At 49.6% G+C, this 18,452-nt stretch overlaps 1 protein-coding gene across 1 annotated transcript; it reads right to left on the bottom strand.

Moving 5' to 3' along the window:
* Positions 1–5,761: 5,761 nt before the first annotated feature.
* Positions 5,762–14,991, bottom strand: Aipl1 (aryl hydrocarbon receptor-interacting protein-like 1). Its single transcript, NM_021590.2, has 6 exons — positions 14,866–14,991; positions 14,120–14,299; positions 8,541–8,729; positions 7,525–7,701; positions 7,310–7,451; positions 5,762–6,526 (listed from the first exon to the last, which is right to left on the bottom strand). Exons 1-6 carry the CDS (start codon positions 14,959–14,961, stop codon positions 6,324–6,326), a joined length of 987 nt encoding a protein of 328 aa, NP_067601.1. The 5' UTR covers positions 14,962–14,991; the 3' UTR covers positions 5,762–6,323.
* Positions 14,992–18,452: the final 3,461 nt, after the last annotated feature.

Here is an 18,452-nt window from a genome sequence, read left to right on the forward strand (position 1 = left end):
TAAGAGCACTGACTGCTCTTCCAGAGGTCCTGAGTTCAAATCCCAGCTACCACATGGTGGCTAACAACCATCTGTAATGAGATCAGAAGCCCTTTTCTGGTGTGTCTGAAGATAGCCACAGTGTACTTATATATAATAAATAAATAATAAAAATAAATAAATAAAATAAAGAGATGAGAGGGAGGGGCTGGAGAAATGGCTCAGAAGGTAAGAGCCTGGCTGCTCTTGTTTCCAGCCAGTGATCTGGATTCAATTCCCCAGCACCCCCATGGCACATCTGTAACTCCAGTTCCAGGATATCCAATGCTCACTTTGGGCCTCAGTGAGCACCAGGCATAAATAAGTACACAGGCTAACATCTAGACGCACAAAATAAAAGTAAATCCTAGAAAGAGAAGGGGAGAAGGAAGGGGAGAACAGGAGTGGTGGGTTTACAAGAGGAAGAAATTAAGACAAACTAAAGTCTAAAAGGAGAGCATGAGGGATGGTTCGGCTGTCAAGGGCACATGCGGCTCTTGCTGAAGACCAAGTTTGGTTCCCAGCACCCAAGTCAAGCAGCTCACAACTGCCCATCACTATGGCTCCAGAGGGTCTGACACTTCTGGCTTCCATGGGTACCTGCATTCATGTGCACAGACTTCCACATACACACAGACTCATAACTAAAGACAAAACAATTTTTTAAAAAGAAGTTTAGGGGGCTGGGGATTTAGCTCAGTGGTAGAGCGCTTGCCTAGGAAGCGCAAGGCCCTGGGTTCGGTCCCCAGCTCCGAAAAAAAGAACCAAAAAAAAAAAAAAAAAGAAGTTTAGGCCATCGAGATGGCTCAGTAAGAAAAGAGCCTTGACACTAAGCCTAACAACCTGAGTTCCGTCCCCAGGACCCACACAGTAGAAGGAGAGAATAGACCCACAAGTTGTCCTCTGACCCCCATACCTAGTAGATCACACGTATGCCCACACACATACACACAGGCAGCTAAGCTCACCCGCTGTGCTCAAGGAAGTGATCACAGTTCTGATTCAAGATGGCACCATCACCAGCGCTGCAAGAACCAAGCAAGGACAGCATCCACAACCTAAGCAGAAATGCTGTCATCTGAAAACCTTCTTTAGAAAGAACTAAAAACCATGAGTGGGTTGACAGAGATGACGACGTCAGACCACATTCCAGGAAGTAGCCCAGCCCTGTCCTGCCAGACCTTTTGCTTCCACCTTAGACTCTTGTTTCTGGGCCTCAGTTTCCCCCTCTGCACAGCAGCAAGCCAGATTAGTAAGTTTCACCAGGCAGCATGGATATGAGTTTTTCAAGGGATGCCCATGGTTCTCACCAGGGGGAGACATATCAGTCACACACACACACACACACACACACACACACACACACGCCACCTCTACCCTGCAGAAGTGCTGACAGGGGGGCCACCAGCCTTGACATCGTGAGGAAACACAAGCACTGAGGCTTATCCTCAGATGATATTTGTATTGGTGGTGAGAGGAAAGGTGAGATTCCTTGCTCATCACAGTCTCTCACTAATGAGAACAGCAGAAGGAACTGAGCAATCAAAATTAGGCCAGGAGCTGCGCAGAGTCAGGGCAGGGAAATAAGCCTGAGTGCTTGCCTTCAGGGCAGAGGTGGAAGGGGGAGAGCTCCAAGGCAGAGCTCCAAGCGGCCTCTCAGACAGACAGTCTGATGCCACCACTCACAGATTAGTGGATCAAGGTTAGGTTGAACATGGTGCCTCTAGCTAAACCAGGGAAGGGAGAGTCTAGATGCCCACTTTCAGAGAAAGTAATACTGGACACCAACCAGCCTCCTCAAGACTGCTGTGATCATGCCAGGATTCATCAACTTTGCACAAGGAGGATCTAATGGTCAGAGGGAAACCTGAGCATGCCACGTGTACCACCCCATTCCCGTGTGTGTGTGTGTGTGTGTGTGTGTGTGTGTGTGTGTGTGTGAGTGTGAGAGAGAGAGAGAGAGAGAGAGAGACAGAGACAGAGACAGAGAGAGAGAGAGAGAGAGAGAGAGAGAGAGATGACTCCAGGTTGGATGGGACCAGTATCGTCTTGAATCTGAACTGTGATCACTCCCAAGAGACCTTCACGAGATTGGAATTGTTAGCATCTCAGGTGGAGAGGGACTCACAGGCTTCACGAGATCGAGGGCCCCTCTCTTTCTTGAGGTCAGCAGTTGAATGGAGTGAGACGTTTCAGGGGTACAGATGCCCGTGAGTTGCCCAGGGACTTCCCCATAGAGTAGCTGACTTTGAGTGCCCCCTTGTTATCTAAGTAACCCCAGGATGCTCATTTTGGTCTACTAAGCAGAATCCTCTCTTTAGTCTACCAGTGTTCTCTCTCTTTGGGGTGAATAGACATTTCTTTATGCACCCCAGAAAATCACATGACAATGGTTACTATCAGTAAGATACAGCTAGCTCCTGACTCTCCAGGTCCTCCGACCCTAAGCGACTGCCAAGAACAGTGGCCTACAGGAAACTAAAAGACCTGTCAGCCAGGCATGACGGTGCATACCTGTAATCCCAGCACTTGGGAGGGAGAGGAAGAAGAACCCAGAGTTCAAGCATAATTCTAGCCACATAACCTATATCAGAGGAAAAAGAGAGAGAGAAGCCAAGCTGTGTTCACCCAGCAGCCACTTGATGACCATCAGACACACAGGTGAAAGGAAATCAAAGCTTGGCTTGAATGCCTGTACATTGCTTCTGGCCTCTGCCTCTTATAGCTGTGTGACCGGTCCAAGCAGGTGAGGAGGAAACAGTCAGGGGCTTCGGGGGTTGGGGGCTGTGGTTGTTACACTTCTCCATGGCTAAGCAAGCTTCCTTGCAGAGCACAGAGCTGTTGCACTGTTGTGGAAAGTCAGCATGACCAAGGTGTGTATGCACAGCCTTCATCACAGTAGATGATGACAATCAGCTCCCTGAGGTGAGGTGGGTGATGTCCCCCAGTCATGACCAGGTCCCCATTTCCAGAGCCTGCATATGGTTTACATGGTACCGCAGACTGTGAAGGTATGGTCAAGGCGAGAGTGCCAGGGTGGACCGTCTGAAAGTCTTTCCAGGTAGTTCCAGCATCATTCCAAGAGGGAGATGGAACCGTCAGAGGCACAGAGATGGTGATAGACCATGGGGACACAGAGACTGGAATAGGCTCACGCAAAAGAACACAAGGGTCTCTAGAAGCTGGAAAAGTCGAAACAGATTCTCCCAAGAAAGTCTAGACAGCAGATTACAGGCTAAGCCATTCCAGGACTTATGTCCTCAGAACCAGGAGGGCTGTGTTGTTTTAGCCACTGTGTATAGAACCTTGCTACATCAGCTATAAGGCCTAAGGTGCCTGCAGACTCCCACATCACTCTCTGGTCACTGGATCTTTGCCCACCCCATTGCAGGGCCCAACTCAAACCGAGACTCACACCTGGCCCAGATGTGCTGACTACGCAGTTGACGCTCAGAGGGAGGGAGCCTGTCTGAGGAACCCACATGGGCCCCTGTCTTGGCCTTTCTAACTATTCCCGTGCAAAGGCTCCTGGAAGGCTGATTTGCTTCACTGTGTAAGTTTTGTGTTTTTCTCCCTTTTTAATCCACCGTTCCCAGCATGGATCGGCTGCTGAGCAGACCACAGTAGCTCAAAAATTTCCAGTCAGTTGTGTGAAACCGGAGTGTTCATCCAGGATCTACTGCTTCTGGGCCACACTCTAAGCCTCAATTTCCCAGAGTTTACAAAGCCACTGGGAACCAGGCTGTCCCTGGGTCCCTAGGCTTCCAATGATCTCCGTCCTATGGTTCTAAGTGTCCTCTTGGCTGTGACCACTCTGCAGGTATCAGGGGTGGTCAAGGGAGATAGAGAATGAATGACATCAGACCCCCAAGCACCTCAAGCTGCTTGTTGTCTGGTGCCCCCTGCTGGCCTCTCAGAAACAGCGCCCTCTGGCTAGATTTTGTGAAAGGAGTCTTCTGAAGGCTGCCTGTGGGACATGCCCACCGCCTTAAAATCCCTCCAGCAAGAACCTCATAGAAAACTGTTTCCAGAGCACTAAGGAAGCCCAGGCAAGCGCTGGAGCCCTGGATGGGTAGCTGACTGCATCTCTGTCACTCTTACATCACACCCTCTGCACTAGAGAGCTAAAAATGACTTCCATTGTCCCTTCCTCATCTTTGGGTACAGTGACAACAGGACTTTCTCCAGTGTGCCTCCTACTGTGGTCCACAGGTTCCCTAGGCCCCAGCCTTCTTCATTCTTGGGCTTGTATATGTCCTGGGGCATCAGAAGATCCCTGCTTAGGAGAGCCAGACAGAACTAATCAAGCAGGGCCCTGAGATGCTTTGGGGCATGGGGCATGCTGGGAGCTGTGAGGATGAGATCCTGTCTGTCTGCAGAAGGAAAGGCAATGGAGTGAACATCACACACAGAAAAGCATGCCGGGCAATCTCGTGTCTGCAATGCCAGTGTTTGGAGAGTAGAAGCTGGAGATTTGCTACATAGGAGACCTTGTATCAAAAAACAAAAACAAACAAACAAACAAAAAATCCCAGGAAGGGAGGAGAGAGACTGAAGGAAAAAGAGGAGGGACAAGGTGAGAGAAGAGGAAAGGAGGAGTCTGGGACCATCATTCCTGGCCCTACAAAAATGGTCCTTGTTAGGCTCCTCAGCCGCTTCAGAGCTGCCACAGAGGTGCTCCGTGGTGTGTACCAGCCAGGCTTCTCCTGGGGCAGCACTGCTGTAGGAGGTGGTGAAGCTCCTTCTGTCCTCCCGCCCACTCCACAATTCAGGGCTCTGCAGCCTCATGATACTCCCTCCTGCGCTTCTGCGGGTCACAACTTCCCTTCCTCTGTCTTCTCCTGCCTCCTGCTCACCCTAGACATAGGTGATAGACAAGATTCAGACCCGTGTCAATTTTAAAAAGCCCAACCTTTTCTCCTGGGCTAGGAGGGCTGACACCGAGACCTAGATGCCAGGAGCATCCTCATTATGGTGGCCGGGGATCGAAGACTTGGGAAAACTGCAATCAGAACCAGCAGGGAACACACTAGCACAGCCACAATCATGTAAATGTTGTTCATTGATTTTTCAGATGTTCGAGTTAACCTGAGCACAGAGCGCAGACCTCATTTGCTTGCAGAGCTCAAGGTGGATGTTAACCAGAAGCATGGTGGAAGGGAATGCGAACCTCACCCTCGGGGAGAGAGGAGCACAGCGAGAGCTGGCACGATTGCTTTCTCCCAGGAGTCCTCAGAGCCACCCAGGTCAATGGCGTTCAGAGGGGTTCTATCTATGAACTGACAAAAAAGAACCAAGAGAATCAGAAATCCCAAAATACAGCTTCCCAAGCCCAGGAGAGAGGGGAACCCCATTTGTAAGCAACACTGGTACTTGATGCAAGAGGCTGCAATGGAGACTTGGGGGGGGGAACCTTCCAGAAAAATTAACATGGGCATGATGGAGAGGGTAGGGGGAGAACTCTTTAAAAATATAACTTTGTTTAAAAGCATGAAAACTAATACCGCTAGTGCTAATTAGAAATGTTTTTAGCTTGGGACTAGAGAGAAGTTTCATCAGTTGAGAGCACTTGATGCTCTTCCAGAGGACCTGAGTTGGGTTCCCAACGCTCAGGTAGGGAAGCTCACAACCACCTGTAACTCTAGGTTTAGAGGCTCGAAGCCCTCCCCTGGCCTCCTTGGGTACCTGTAAGCATGTGGCAATCACACTCTCAGACCCGCATACACACACAAATAAAATTAAATAAATCTCTAAAAAATATTTTAATTTAAAATGAGTTTGGTTGTTATGCCTGAGCTAAGGAAGGGTAACTGTCCTGTGCCCTTTGTTAATTTTGGGTTGCGGGGGATGAGGGGGCTTTGATTTTCCATGGGAACCTATGACTTCGATCTCACAAAATGCATTTATTTGTGTGTACATCTATTTATTTATGTCAGAGATCAACCCCAGGGCTCCAGGTTTGCTAAACAAGCTCTCTCCCACTGAGCTATATCCCCAGCCCTTAGACATTAGTCTTATGTGATTTAATAAGAATATATGCTAAGAAGTGACATCAAAATCCTGGTTAGTTGAACCAGGGACGCCAGTCTATGCTTGCTGCACAGGTGGCCCACAGGCTGTGGGAACTCAGAGAAGTCTATGGCTGACTCCTAGTAGCCAAGGACACCTCTCCTGGGGACCCCTGCAGCAAGTGGAGCAGTGTGGGTAAAGGGCCTCAGTCCATAGCCCCAGCCCTTGGTCCAGGGCTTCAACCAGCAGCTCTCACCCAACCTAGCCCAGTCTAACGCAGTGGAATCCAGCCCAGCCTAGCCCAGCATGCTCCGGCAGCGCTGCCGCTCCTCCTCCTGCTTGTCCGCCAGGCGGCTCTCCAGCAATCTCAGTTCCCTGAGCACCGCCTTGCGCATGGATGGCTCCAACTCCAGCACTTTCTCCAGGTCCGCTTTGGCCTCCTCAGCGTTCCATACCTCCGCGTGAGCCCGTGCGCGCATATAGTAGGCCTTCACGATCCCTGAGGGGAAAAGCGCGCTGCTGCACCCATCCAGCCAATCCCCAGAGAGACCTGGCCTTAGGCCACCCAGCCTCTGTTTCTGCCCAAATCCTGTGACCAATTTCACTTTCAGAACTCTGCATTGTTCCCACTGAGGACCCAAGCTTTGTCACCATCAGGCCCTGTCCTCATACCTGACCAGTCTGGGCGACTGTGAGGCTCAGTGCAGTAAAGACAGAGGTGCATGAAGCAAGTGTGTGCTGTAGTCGTACTTGGTCAAGCGCCTTCTCAAATACTGCCAGAGACCTGCTCTCAGTGTCCACTTCATATTTTACTCTAGATTGCTGGCCTCCTCTCAAAGCCTGGCTACTACTCCCAAATTCACAGACTACACAGCCATTTGCACATTTGAAAAACATAAAATAAGTATAATTTTAAAGCCACCTCCCTAAAGCCTGGTATAATGGCACATATCTGAAAAGCCCAGAGCGCTGGAGCCTGAGGCAGGAGGATCACAAATTCCAAGTGAGCCTGGACTAGAACGCCGGCCTCAGTCTGAAACAAACACCTCCCTCCATAAAATATCGCCCTCCCAGAGGCACATACAATGCAGTTGCAGGCTTGTGGAAATCCACAAGCTTCCGTGCCTCACAGGGTGGGAAAGGTCTAAGGCCTTCAAAGGTGGCTGGACCTGGCTGCCCCATCTCCCCAATGCCCATCCCGCTCCCCGAATCCTCACTCCTACTCCCCCCACTCCCAATCCCCCACCCCTCCCCTACTCCCTCACCCCTGACAGGGCTGCACCTGGGTGGTGTCGTAGAATGTCGCTAGTATGCTCCAACACCTCATAGTACTCCTCCTTCTTCAGCAGGCATTGGCAGTAGTTGAGGATCAGTGTGTTGATCATCTTCTCCAGCTTCAGCCACTCAACCTCCCACGGCTTCTCCTGTGGGGCAGAAGCTCAGCCACCTGCTGCTTAAGGCTCGTCCCAGCCTACCCAGCCAGAGGTAGCCTCATACCTTGGTCTGAAGGTTCCTCAGGCACACAATGGCCTCCTGGTACTTGGTGGCAGCCTGATCGTAGCGACCCAGCTTGTAGAGCCTGTTACCTTCTCCATGAAGAAGAGGCACGGCCTGCATCCTCTCTTCATTATTCAAGTTCCACGTCTCCCTCTGGTACTCATTTGGGGCCTCCACCTAACCCAGGAGCTACAGGTTAGCCAGGCAAAGACCAGACAAGATGGCCCCCAGTGTCCTTCTGAAGTGGTTTGCTATGCCCCACAGTGAGGCGCCATACAGAATAGGGCTTGCTGGTTAAGATCTTTCGAACAGAGCAAAGAAGAAGCGATGAGGCCCAATCCTGCCCTAAGCAAGTCAGTGCCTTTGGGCAAATTATGAGAATGCTTTTTTCTTTAGGAAAGTTTGCTTTCAATAGCTGGAAAATTGTCATGAGCACTCAGTGTGTTAGCACAAGACACTTTTATTGCCATCTGGTGGGAATTTATCATCATAATAACACAAACATGTAGTATGTACAGAGAGCATCTTGGTAGGGATGTTCTTGCTCAGTGCACAGACACAACTGCTCTTTTTTTTTTAACTTCCCCATACGACTCTCAGGTTGAGCTTCAACCTTGCTCATAAGTTGAGTCCTGACCTGGCCTTCACCTTGAGCCTGGTTATTCTAGATCCATGCAGGATCCCTTAGTGCGCCAGACCCAAGTCCAAACCCACAAATCACAGAGACCAAGGAGCAGGCTGCAACTCTAAATCTTGCAGAAATGGATGCAGATGACCAAAATAAATTGAGTAAAAATGATAAATCCATTTTCAGACATTGGTTTCAAATGAGCTTTTCCCTGGTGGTGGTGGCAGGGTAGAGGGGTGGGCGAGGGGTGCTGTTTTTGCCACTTTTAATTCTGCTGGAGTCCCTGACGAGCCTCTTTATCTTCAGAAACTTGTAAAGTAGGCATGGGATAAGGGGACTGCGGCATCCCTCCTGACCTGGGCCAGCCCCTCCCACACCTAACTCCCACCTGGAGCAGCTCAATGAGGAAGATGAGAGGCTGTGGCTCCTTCTGCAGCTCATCCAGATCCTCGTAGCCCAGAGTGTGGTACGCAAACATGTTGGCCAACCCGCACGTGTGCACGTGCCAGCTTGTGGGGTCCTTGCCTTCAGCCACCTGCCGCAGGCTGCGGGACAGCATAGGGTAGACCCCGGTGTGCTGTAGAGATATGGAGGGGGTGCCTCAGCTGTCAGAGCTAACCAGGCCACCCCCAGCCCATGCTGCACCCCTCACGACAGAGTGCTGATGTCCCAGGATAACCCCACCCCCAGCACAACCACCAACGGCTTTATATCTGTCAGCACCTCTTGTCCATATGGCCACCGATCAAAGGAGCCACTGTGGCTATCCCCGTGCTGCAGGTGTAGAACGAGAGCCTGGAGAGGTTAAGCAACTAGCCTGCACAGCTAGGCATGACACAGACAAGATTCAAACCTGCCTTCCCAAGCTGCGCTGTTAGCCACATATTGCCTCTTTATAGCCTTGTGGTCAGTATAACACATTTCTTCCCCCAAGGAACCCTTTAGTCTCACAAGCCCAAGGCGCCCATCCTGCAGCAATGGAGGGAGCAGGGTCCCTGAACTGAGAGAGCCATTAAATATGACAATACAAATGCACATCTGATCTGATCCAGCTCCATCCAGTGCAGAGTTAGCCCTTAGGGTTTAGCAAGACCTGTTCCATGCTAAATCTCAACTTTCCAGTTAAGCCGCAGAGCCCAGCTCCACAGAGGTGAAGTTGCCAAGCTCAGGCCCATGCAGAGCAACTCCAGTCCCTTGTTGCTGGTAGAAGAGATACAAGCTGAGAGTTGAAGGTCACCTTCCCCACCCAGACTGGCCTGGATTAGCCCAGATGCCCTGGGCTGATTTCTGAGAGGCAAGGCCAGATGGCAGGTGCCTGAGGATTAAGGCTAGGGTAAGGGAGGGGCACCAGGCTCCCACCAACTTGCTTCCAGGAGCAACCCATTGGAGTCGCTTGAGCAGGACCTCAGACAAAGGCTGAATTCTGCTAGACACCTCTCAACCTGGAAGGCCCAATGCCCCATCCTGTCCCCAGGGTTGTAAAATGACATCAGGAACAGGAGAGAATCCAGGAGACAAGGAGAAGTTGGGGACAAGGCAGGTCTTTAGACTCCTAGCAGCAACTTTGAGAAAGAGAGGGATCCTGGATCCCTCCTTCCAGTGGCACAGACACTGTCATTCATGGGCTCTAGACATCTGAGGGCTCAGCCAATCAGGGAGCCCAGAACTATAGTTTCCTCTTTGCTCTGAGACCAAGGCCCCATCTGCACTGGGAGATGCCAACTGCATTGTCTCAGACCACACCCACTGATTCCCAGCTTGAGTCTACCTGTGCATATGAATTTCTTGTCCACAAACAATATGTTGAGTTTGAAGGTCTGGTTTTTAGTCGGTTGGCAGTGTTTAAACAGAGTACTAACAAGTGAGTGCTGAACTGTATCGGAGTCCAGAGCCAATATCCTGCCACTACCAGCCCAGGGGTGGCACCACCCACAGTGGTCTAAGTCCTCCCAAAACAATTAACAATCATGAAAATGCCCCGATGGGCCGATCTGGTGGGAGCATTTTCTCTATTGAGATTCTCTCCTCCAAAATGACTCTGGTTTGTGTCAAGTTGACATGAAACTAGTCAACATACTGTGTGAATGCCTACTCATTCTTTAAGACTCAATTCCATGTCACCTACTTGAAGAGTTTCCCCCAAAGACTCTAAAACAGCTAGCTTTCCACCTTTTGTGACCCCAAAGTCCTGGTGGCCTTTCACTCTACAGGGCTAAGGGTCTGCTCCTCCAGAATTCAGTTCCTCCAGGATTGAATCCACCTGTATCATTCCTAAGAGAATAAGCCGAGTCAGGTGCCCAGTAAGTGCTTGGTAGTGTGTGGAAGAGAGAGGGGGAGGAAGAAAACATCATAGGGAGATGAGAGGAAACCGGATAAGATAGAGAGATAGTGGTGAAACACTGGTGCTAGGGAGATAGTACGTCAGGAAAATCGCCCGTTGCTCCAGTGGGAGGACCTAAGTTCAGATCCCCGGAGTCCACATAAAGCAGATAAGGTAGGAAGTGCATCTATAATACTGGCAGTCCTACAGGCAGATGGAGAACAGAGACAGAAGCTCTCCCTGGACGCTCATAGGCCCATTGGTGTACTCAGCATCAAGCAACGAGAGACTCTGTCTCAAACAAAGTAGGAGATGAGACTGACCATTTGAGATTGGTCATGACCTCTGATCATCTCCACACATGTACAGACACACAGACAAAAACAAAAAGTCTTGATTGTGAATGAACTGATTGAATTGAGAACTGAATAGGAGAACTTATGATAGATGGATGGGTGGATGGATGGATGAATGGATGGGTAGATGGAGGTATGGGAGGTTTAGTGATGAAAGACTGGATTTTGACTGAACACTGGTTAAATAAAAGGATAAAGAAAATCGTGCCTGGGTAGATGGGTGTGGGTGGGTGGATGTATAGATAATGTATGGCTCATATGACATATGCACATTTGTGAAAGCCATGAACATTGGGAAAACCAACACACACCAGGTCTAAAACTCGCCCACTATGAGATGTACGTCACACGACTGCTGAAGTGGCCAGAAGACCACAGAGTCACAGGTCAGGTCCTGGAGGGAGCAGCAGCTTGAGACTTTGCAAACAGCAGATCAATAGACTAATCGAGCTCTTGTTGACAGCCTTCTGTTCATGTAGCCAAACACATTACCACATACGCACCCTGGGGAGCATATTTGGCGGGGAACTCTGGCTGGTGACTAGACCTTGTGGAACAGAAAGCCTGAAGGAGATGCACAGGAGTCTCACAAGGTCCGAGGCCCCTCTGAGAGCAAAGGCAAGAGAGATGGTTCTGAACTAACATATCACAGAATAAGCCAACTTCATAAAGTCCTGAACTGACAGAAACACATGCTTTAAGTTGATGGACATTAAGCTAAAAATAGTAACACTGGGACTATTGCAAAGAACAGATACTGAGGCCCTGCACTGAGGAGCACCCAAGAGTAATGTACTACACACATCCCTGGTGACTGGGACTGCAGTCTGGCCTTATCGAAAGATGTATGTATGTATGTATGTATGTATGTATGTATGCATGTATCCAGCAGGAAGGCCAAGGGCCCCACTTGGACCCTGGCCCTCAACTTGTTTGAACCAGAACAGGTTACTTCCCCTCTCAGAATCTTCAAGGCTCCTCAGTAAAATGGTGATGTGACTCTTTAACATTCTTCTAGCTCAAAATAATAGCTCCTACCTTTTAATCGCCTTATAAATACTGTGGCTTCTGCTCATTTATATCATATTCTGTGGTTCCCAAAATAGCCCCAGACATGTCTATGTTCAGTTACAGTTGAGAAGAGAGGGCGGGCGGCAAGAGGAGAGAGGATCTCTTAGGTCACTCCACACTAATAGAGCACATCTCAAATGCAGTATATCTCTCTACAAACTGCTCTTTCAAAAAGGTCATTAGCTCCCCATGAAATAAAGAGTATCTATCTACCATCCACTGTGAAAATCCAGGGGGAGCTTTGTGATAGACAGCTCAGCTTGTCAACACCTGAACTCACCCATCAATCTCAATCTAGCATGAGATAAGCAGGCACAGTGGGGCCCTCTGTGAGAAGTTTACAGAGCTATCTCTTTAAACAAAGGCTGGGGATGGGACTCCATTGGTCGAGGGCTTGCCCAGCGTGCACAAATCCCTGGGTTTGATCTCTGGTACTATATAAACAAAATGTAGTGGCGCATACTTGTAACCCTTGAAACTGGGTGATAGAGCAGGAGGGTCAGAACTTCAAAGTCATCCTTAGCTACACTAGGAGTCTGAGGCCAGACTGGGTAACGGAAAACTTGGCACTAAAATAAGGGGGTGAGAAGGGGAGAGGAAAGAAAGAACTAGAATCTTTTCAAGCCCTTAAGGCTAAAAACACATTTTTCAAAAATATAGGAAATAAAGGAATAATATGTCAGACAATTACATTTAGAAGCAAGCAGCTGAATCCAAGTGTGTATCCCTCCAGGACTGCTAACTCAGTCCCTGACATGGAGGCAAGAGACCCCAGGGAGGGAGGAGACACAGAGCCACACTGCCAAAGCCTATCACATTGACCTTATTTGGATCCTGCCTGATCACAGAAATGCCACTCGTTTATAAAGAACAAACGAGAGAGCTGGAGGGATGGATCAACAGTTAAGAACATTGGTTGTCCTTTCAGAGGACTGGAGTTCAGTTCTCAGTACCCATGCCAAGCAGCTCACAGCAACTCTAGCTCCAGGGGACCCAGCACCCTCTTCTGTACTCATGGAATGGATACATAGAGATATACACATGCATACACATACTTAAAAATGAAATCTTGTAAAATGGAGTAAATTGCATGGCCAGAGAATCCAAACTGTGCCAGGCAATTGGGGAACATGAAGGGATTGTTAGGGTTTTCTGAAGATGTAATAATGATGATGGTGTGTGTGTATGTGTGTGTGTGTGTGTGTGTGTGTGTGTGTGTGTGTGTGTGTGTGTGTGTGTGTGTGTATCAAATTCTAGTATCCCTATATGAGTTGGCCCAGTGTCTGAAATTTGCCCATACCATGTGGGACATGAAAGAAAAGTTCCCAGGACAGAAGTGGATACAAGGGTTGTGGGTTGATAGGTGGCAGGAACAGAACTACTTTTGTCTTGACTTTTGCATGTTTGAAAGTTTCTCTAAGAAAGAACTGGAAGAGCTTGAAGGGGCTCGAGACCCCATATGAACAACAATGCCAACGACCAGAGCTTCCAGGGACTAAGCCACTACCTAAAGACTATACATGGACTGACCCTGAACTCTGACCTCATAGGTAGCAATGAATAGCCTAGTAAGAGCACCAGTGGAAGGGGAAGTCCTGGGTCCTGCCAAGACTGAACCCCCAGTGAACTAGACTGTTGCGGGGAGGGCGGCAATGGGGGGAGGGTGGGGAGGGGAACACCCATATAGAAGGGGAGGGGGAGGGGTTAGGGAGAGGTTGACCTGGAAACCAGGAAAGGGAATAACAATCGGAAAGTAAATAAGAAATACCCAAGTTAATAAAGAAGAAGAAAAAATAAAAAGAAAGTTTCTCTAAGAAACACTCATCCCTCCAAATTTCAAAACAAGAAGTTGTAAAGATGTTTTATGAGTGATATAAATGTGAACTGAGTCACAGAGTTAGTAGGAACAGGGGGAGGAGAGAAGGGCCCAGTGGCATTAGTCTCTAGGATCTATGATGCTGAGCAAAAAGGAAAGAGGAGCCCTCTCCTACCATGCAAGTCCACATGCTCTCACGGCCCTTGAGCCAAGCATATACTCCATATCACTTTAAGACCTGCTTTGTCTGAAGGACTGGGTCCCATGTTTGTGATGGCAGAGAATGGGGATTGAGATTTCCCTTGGAGCATCTTGTTTTACCCTAACTTTCCTGAACACTGATGACTCTGGGAAGACTGTGAAGGGACAGAATGGGGAAAGAGACATGCTGTGTGGCTACTTACGATGGTGTCGCACCAGAACTCAGCCACCTCACCCAGCCGCATGGAGGTCAGCAGCGTCTCCCACACCTCCAGCTTGAACATGTTGCCAATGATGATGTTCATGGGCTGTCCCACCTGCTTGCTGTCATCGATCACCGTGCGTTCTTCATCACACTTCATTGTTCGGAAATGAAAGGTCACCTAGTCCCCAGAACAGAGGGCCCTGGTGTAGACATACCTCCCCAGTTCCAGCAGCTGTCACCCAACCACCACAGGCTCCCGAGGCTGTCCTTGGGGTCAGCTCATCCACATCTCATAAGGTAAGATACCTCTGTGCCCCCTCCAATGCCTATGAGTCCCTACAAGAAGCACATTCCTTTCCAGCAGACCTTATACCCATTTCTCACAGCCAAGTGCCAGGAGTTCCTTCTCCAGTAAGCTCAAATGTCCAGGGATGTGTTCATCCACCCTGAGCGATCCATCAAACACAAGGGGACAAACTCCACAATTCCCGAGGTTCCTTCCTACTCACTTGATATTTGGAGCTCTGGAAATTTTCCTCAACCCTTTCTCTTAGCCCATGCAACAGTTACCCTGAAAACTACCAAAAAGGCCTGTTTATAAACTCCAAAGCAAAGGAGCCTGGGTGCTGGGTGGACAATTCTAGCAAAGGCCTGCCTGGCTGGAGTAGGACTACCTGTAATGCTCTGGGCATAGCTGAAACAGAGAAAGAGACCGTGGGGCCCCATCTGGAGGTAGATACTCACTCTGGAGCCAGTGATGAAGTTGGGGAGCTCTCCTGTCCCCCCATGCAGAATGGTCTTCTTGACACCCTCCACATTGAGGAGTAGAGAGACGTCCATGCTGCAGGTAGGGGAGAGGTCTGCTCAGACCTAGATAATTACCAACGCAGGGAATAGTCTGCTAACACCCAGGAGAGGCCTGTGCGAGCCTAGATAATCCCACGGGGGGGAGGGGGACAGCAGCTGACACCCAGAGGATTTCCAGACAGGGAGGGAAGGTGGAAGGAAAGTAGTCTAGCCTCTACAGAGTCCCAGCTTCCGCATCCCTCAGGATGCCTCAGAGATGCAGACCCCCATCTGACACCCATAGTTACTCCATCAGACTTGCTTTTGTGACCTCAACAAAAATGGCTCATGGATATTTCTGTGAGAAGGCGAGGAGGAAGTAGACTGGGGCCATCTGAGGGGAAAGGAGAAGGCTCAAAGCCACCATTGCCTGTCCTGTGCCTGTAGTGCCAACCTTGTCCCAGTCTCTGTCCCTTAGCATCTTCATTTCCCCTGCTCCTCTCCTCCTGGGGTCTGGGAGGCTTCTATCTTTGGGGTGACTAAGAGAGTTACCCCAGTAGTTCCTAGCGTCAAGCTTCTGCCTTCACTCTAAGGTCTGGCTCGGGGATGGGGCTCTTCCCAGTCCTTTGTAGGGCCTTTGTCCTGGGTCCTGAGATGTAGGCAGAGCTTATGTGGAGCCCAAGGAACCCGGGGGTGGGGTGGGGGTCGGGGTGGGGACTCGAAAAGAAAACGTTTATGTGCCAGCTTGGTGTTTGGCGCCACCTTGTGGCCACATCAAATTCTCATGCTTCTTTCCCAGAGCCCAGGGAGACGTTATAGCTGACAAGAAGCCAACCAGAACTTCCTACGTCGATGTTAATGACTTCATGACCTTGGGTGTCTCCAGCCATCCTTCCTCAATTCCCTTCTCCAGGAAGGCCAGAATCCTGGGGATATCCAGCACCCTCAAAAGTCTCAATTTCCGTGAGAAATCCTCGCCTTAAAGGACCACACGTCAGGCACAGAGGAGGCAACCAGGCTTTCTGAGTGCCAGCGGCCCCACTCAGGCTGTTTCCATCCCGGCCTTAGAGAGGAAGGCTTTTTGCCTCTTCCACCTCTCTCCAGCCACACAGCGGCTTAAACTGACATGTTGCTGAGGAGGAAGGATGGGCCATTAGGGAAATCAGGGGCTGCCATGACCACACTGACTCTGAGCTCCCTGCTATATTCACCCCTGACTCAAAGAGTGATCTTGTGAGTCGCTTTATAATGACTCCCTATAATGTGGTTTCCCTTTGGGACATTTCTCTCTCCTGATCGGACACACAATGGAAGAAAAGGACCTGCGAGCCCTCTCTCCATGCTTCACACCCGGCTACTGCTTCCATATCTTACTTTGCAGAGAGTCAAATAGCACACAGCAAAGGGATTCCAGAGGCCAGGCTTCACTGCTAAGGGGGCTGCTGGTCCTCACCTGTTTAGACAGTAGCCTCAAATCTTTTCAAGGCCTCATTGGAATACATTTCCAGGCTCCTGTTTCTCTCTTCGAATCCAGCTGACTTCCCACTCTCTTCAGATCCATTCTAAACTCCTGCCCTAACCTTCAAGACTCTGGTCCTGGTCCCCACCCTGGGCATGCTCTCTGCTTCTCTCAGCCTTACTCCAGTCAGTCCTGGAATGTGGCAGTATTCCTGACATCACCCCCCCCATGCAGAGCCTCAGGTAGAATGACACATATTTGGGAAACCCAACCTCCAACCCAGTTAAGGTCCCAATGCTCCATGTACATCCCATAGTCCCTCTCTCTTCGTGTCCATGGCATTCTGCATGTAGTAAATTCTGAATGTCTTTTTTTTTTAAATAAGAGATTTGAAAATTCTGGAGGTGGGCAGAACTAGTGAAATCTTTGAGGCTGAAATGGAAGCTGGGGAGTGGGGGCTGCTGGAACACCCCTCTTCTACCCCCTCCCCACAGAGGAAAATGTAGAGAGCTGAGCCTCTCTTGGGCTTTTGGCTTTACTGTCCTCCTGCAGCTGAGGAGAGCCTGCCCCTGGCCCTCACCAAAGAGCTACACCGGTGCAACCCCTCCGCCCCAGCCACTCTCTATGTAAGGCTGAAGAGAGCAGCTTCCCATTCAGAAGAAAATACTTCTTCTGCCTTCTTTCGTTGCCATGGAGACTTCCCTTCATTAACCTGGTCCGCCAGTTAGGTCTCCAAGTGGCAAGAGGGTAGAGAGCTGAAAGCATTCAGAATTCTCTCTACACACACGCGTGCATGCACACACTCTAGATGCTTAGCAAGGATGCGTGACCCAAAGAAGGAACACAGGCCTCAGAGTCAGAGACCCAGGACCTCGCCTGTCTGAATCTCCAGTGTCGTCATCAGTAATGAGGTTAAAAATAGATCTGACTTCCTAGAGCCGCAGTGAGAACGGAGGAGCAAGAATGTCGATGCTCTGAGCCGAGTGTCTGACACGTGGTAAGGACTCAGAAATTATAAGCTCTTATTATGGACGCCTCAACACGCCAGGCGCTGCGGCAGATGCTGAGTGCGGGGAAGCGCTGTTTGAGAGATTCATTTCCTAGTGTTTTGTCTTCATTGAGTCATACCCACACTTTGAATTCCATCTTCATAGAAACCACTCTCTCTTCCTCCCTCTGATTCATTGCATGCATCTCCCAATTAGGATCACAAACACAAAAGATCTAACACAAGCAGGTTGAGAAGCAAGTGTTTGTGATTCCTGGTAAACAGTCCTATGGAGGAGAGAGAGGCTGGTGGGCAAAGTAATCAAGCAAGCAAGAGCAAACCTCAAAGGCTTGCAAACCTCAGCCAAGGCGATAGCAATAAAGCTTCTCCGAGCACATCACACAGTCACAGCCATTAGAGGAAATTTATTTGTGTGTGTGTGTGTGTGTGTGTGTGTGTGTGTTTGTGTGTGTGTAAAACTGACCTTAAATATAATATGTCCTGTGCAAAAATAAGACAAAGACACAAACACACTGTCACAAAGACAAATGCCTACAAACAGGCTCTGACTGGCCAGCTCATTGCCTGGGTCTGGGGGTTAGATAATGTGCAGTTCTCTGACTGATTATTGGAGATTTGATCTGGAAATACCCACCTCTTCACACACGCTGAACTTGAGACCCATGGGTGTAAGAAAGAAGAAAGTATGGTTTAATAAATCACGAGTTCCCACTGGTGGGATTAGGGAGACTTTGGGGGAGCAGGGAACCAGAGTGTCTTCACCTTGGGTCTGTTGGCTTTAAGTAGCCAGCAGGAAGTGTTGAGACCCAGAAGAGTCCTTGCTTAGGAGTCAGGCGAGAGATCCAGGCTATGGAAGGTGTGAGGTCTGAGGAGAAACAGTGAGGGTGTCAGCCCTGGTCACATAGACCCTGCTCCTGCATATATGGTGTTTGGATCCTGCACACTGCTACGGTTAGTGAGTGAAGTGTGTGGTCAGTCTCTCTACACCTCAGCTACCTCATAGAGCTGTAGAGTACCGGGGATAAAATGGGCTCACCGGAAACAGGGAGTGCTTTAAAGTGCTATATACAAATCAAC

The sequence above is a fragment of the Rattus norvegicus genome, chromosome 10 (genome assembly GCF_036323735.1).
Source record: "Rattus norvegicus strain BN/NHsdMcwi chromosome 10, GRCr8, whole genome shotgun sequence".
Lineage (NCBI taxonomy): Eukaryota > Metazoa > Chordata > Mammalia > Rodentia > Muridae > Rattus > Rattus norvegicus.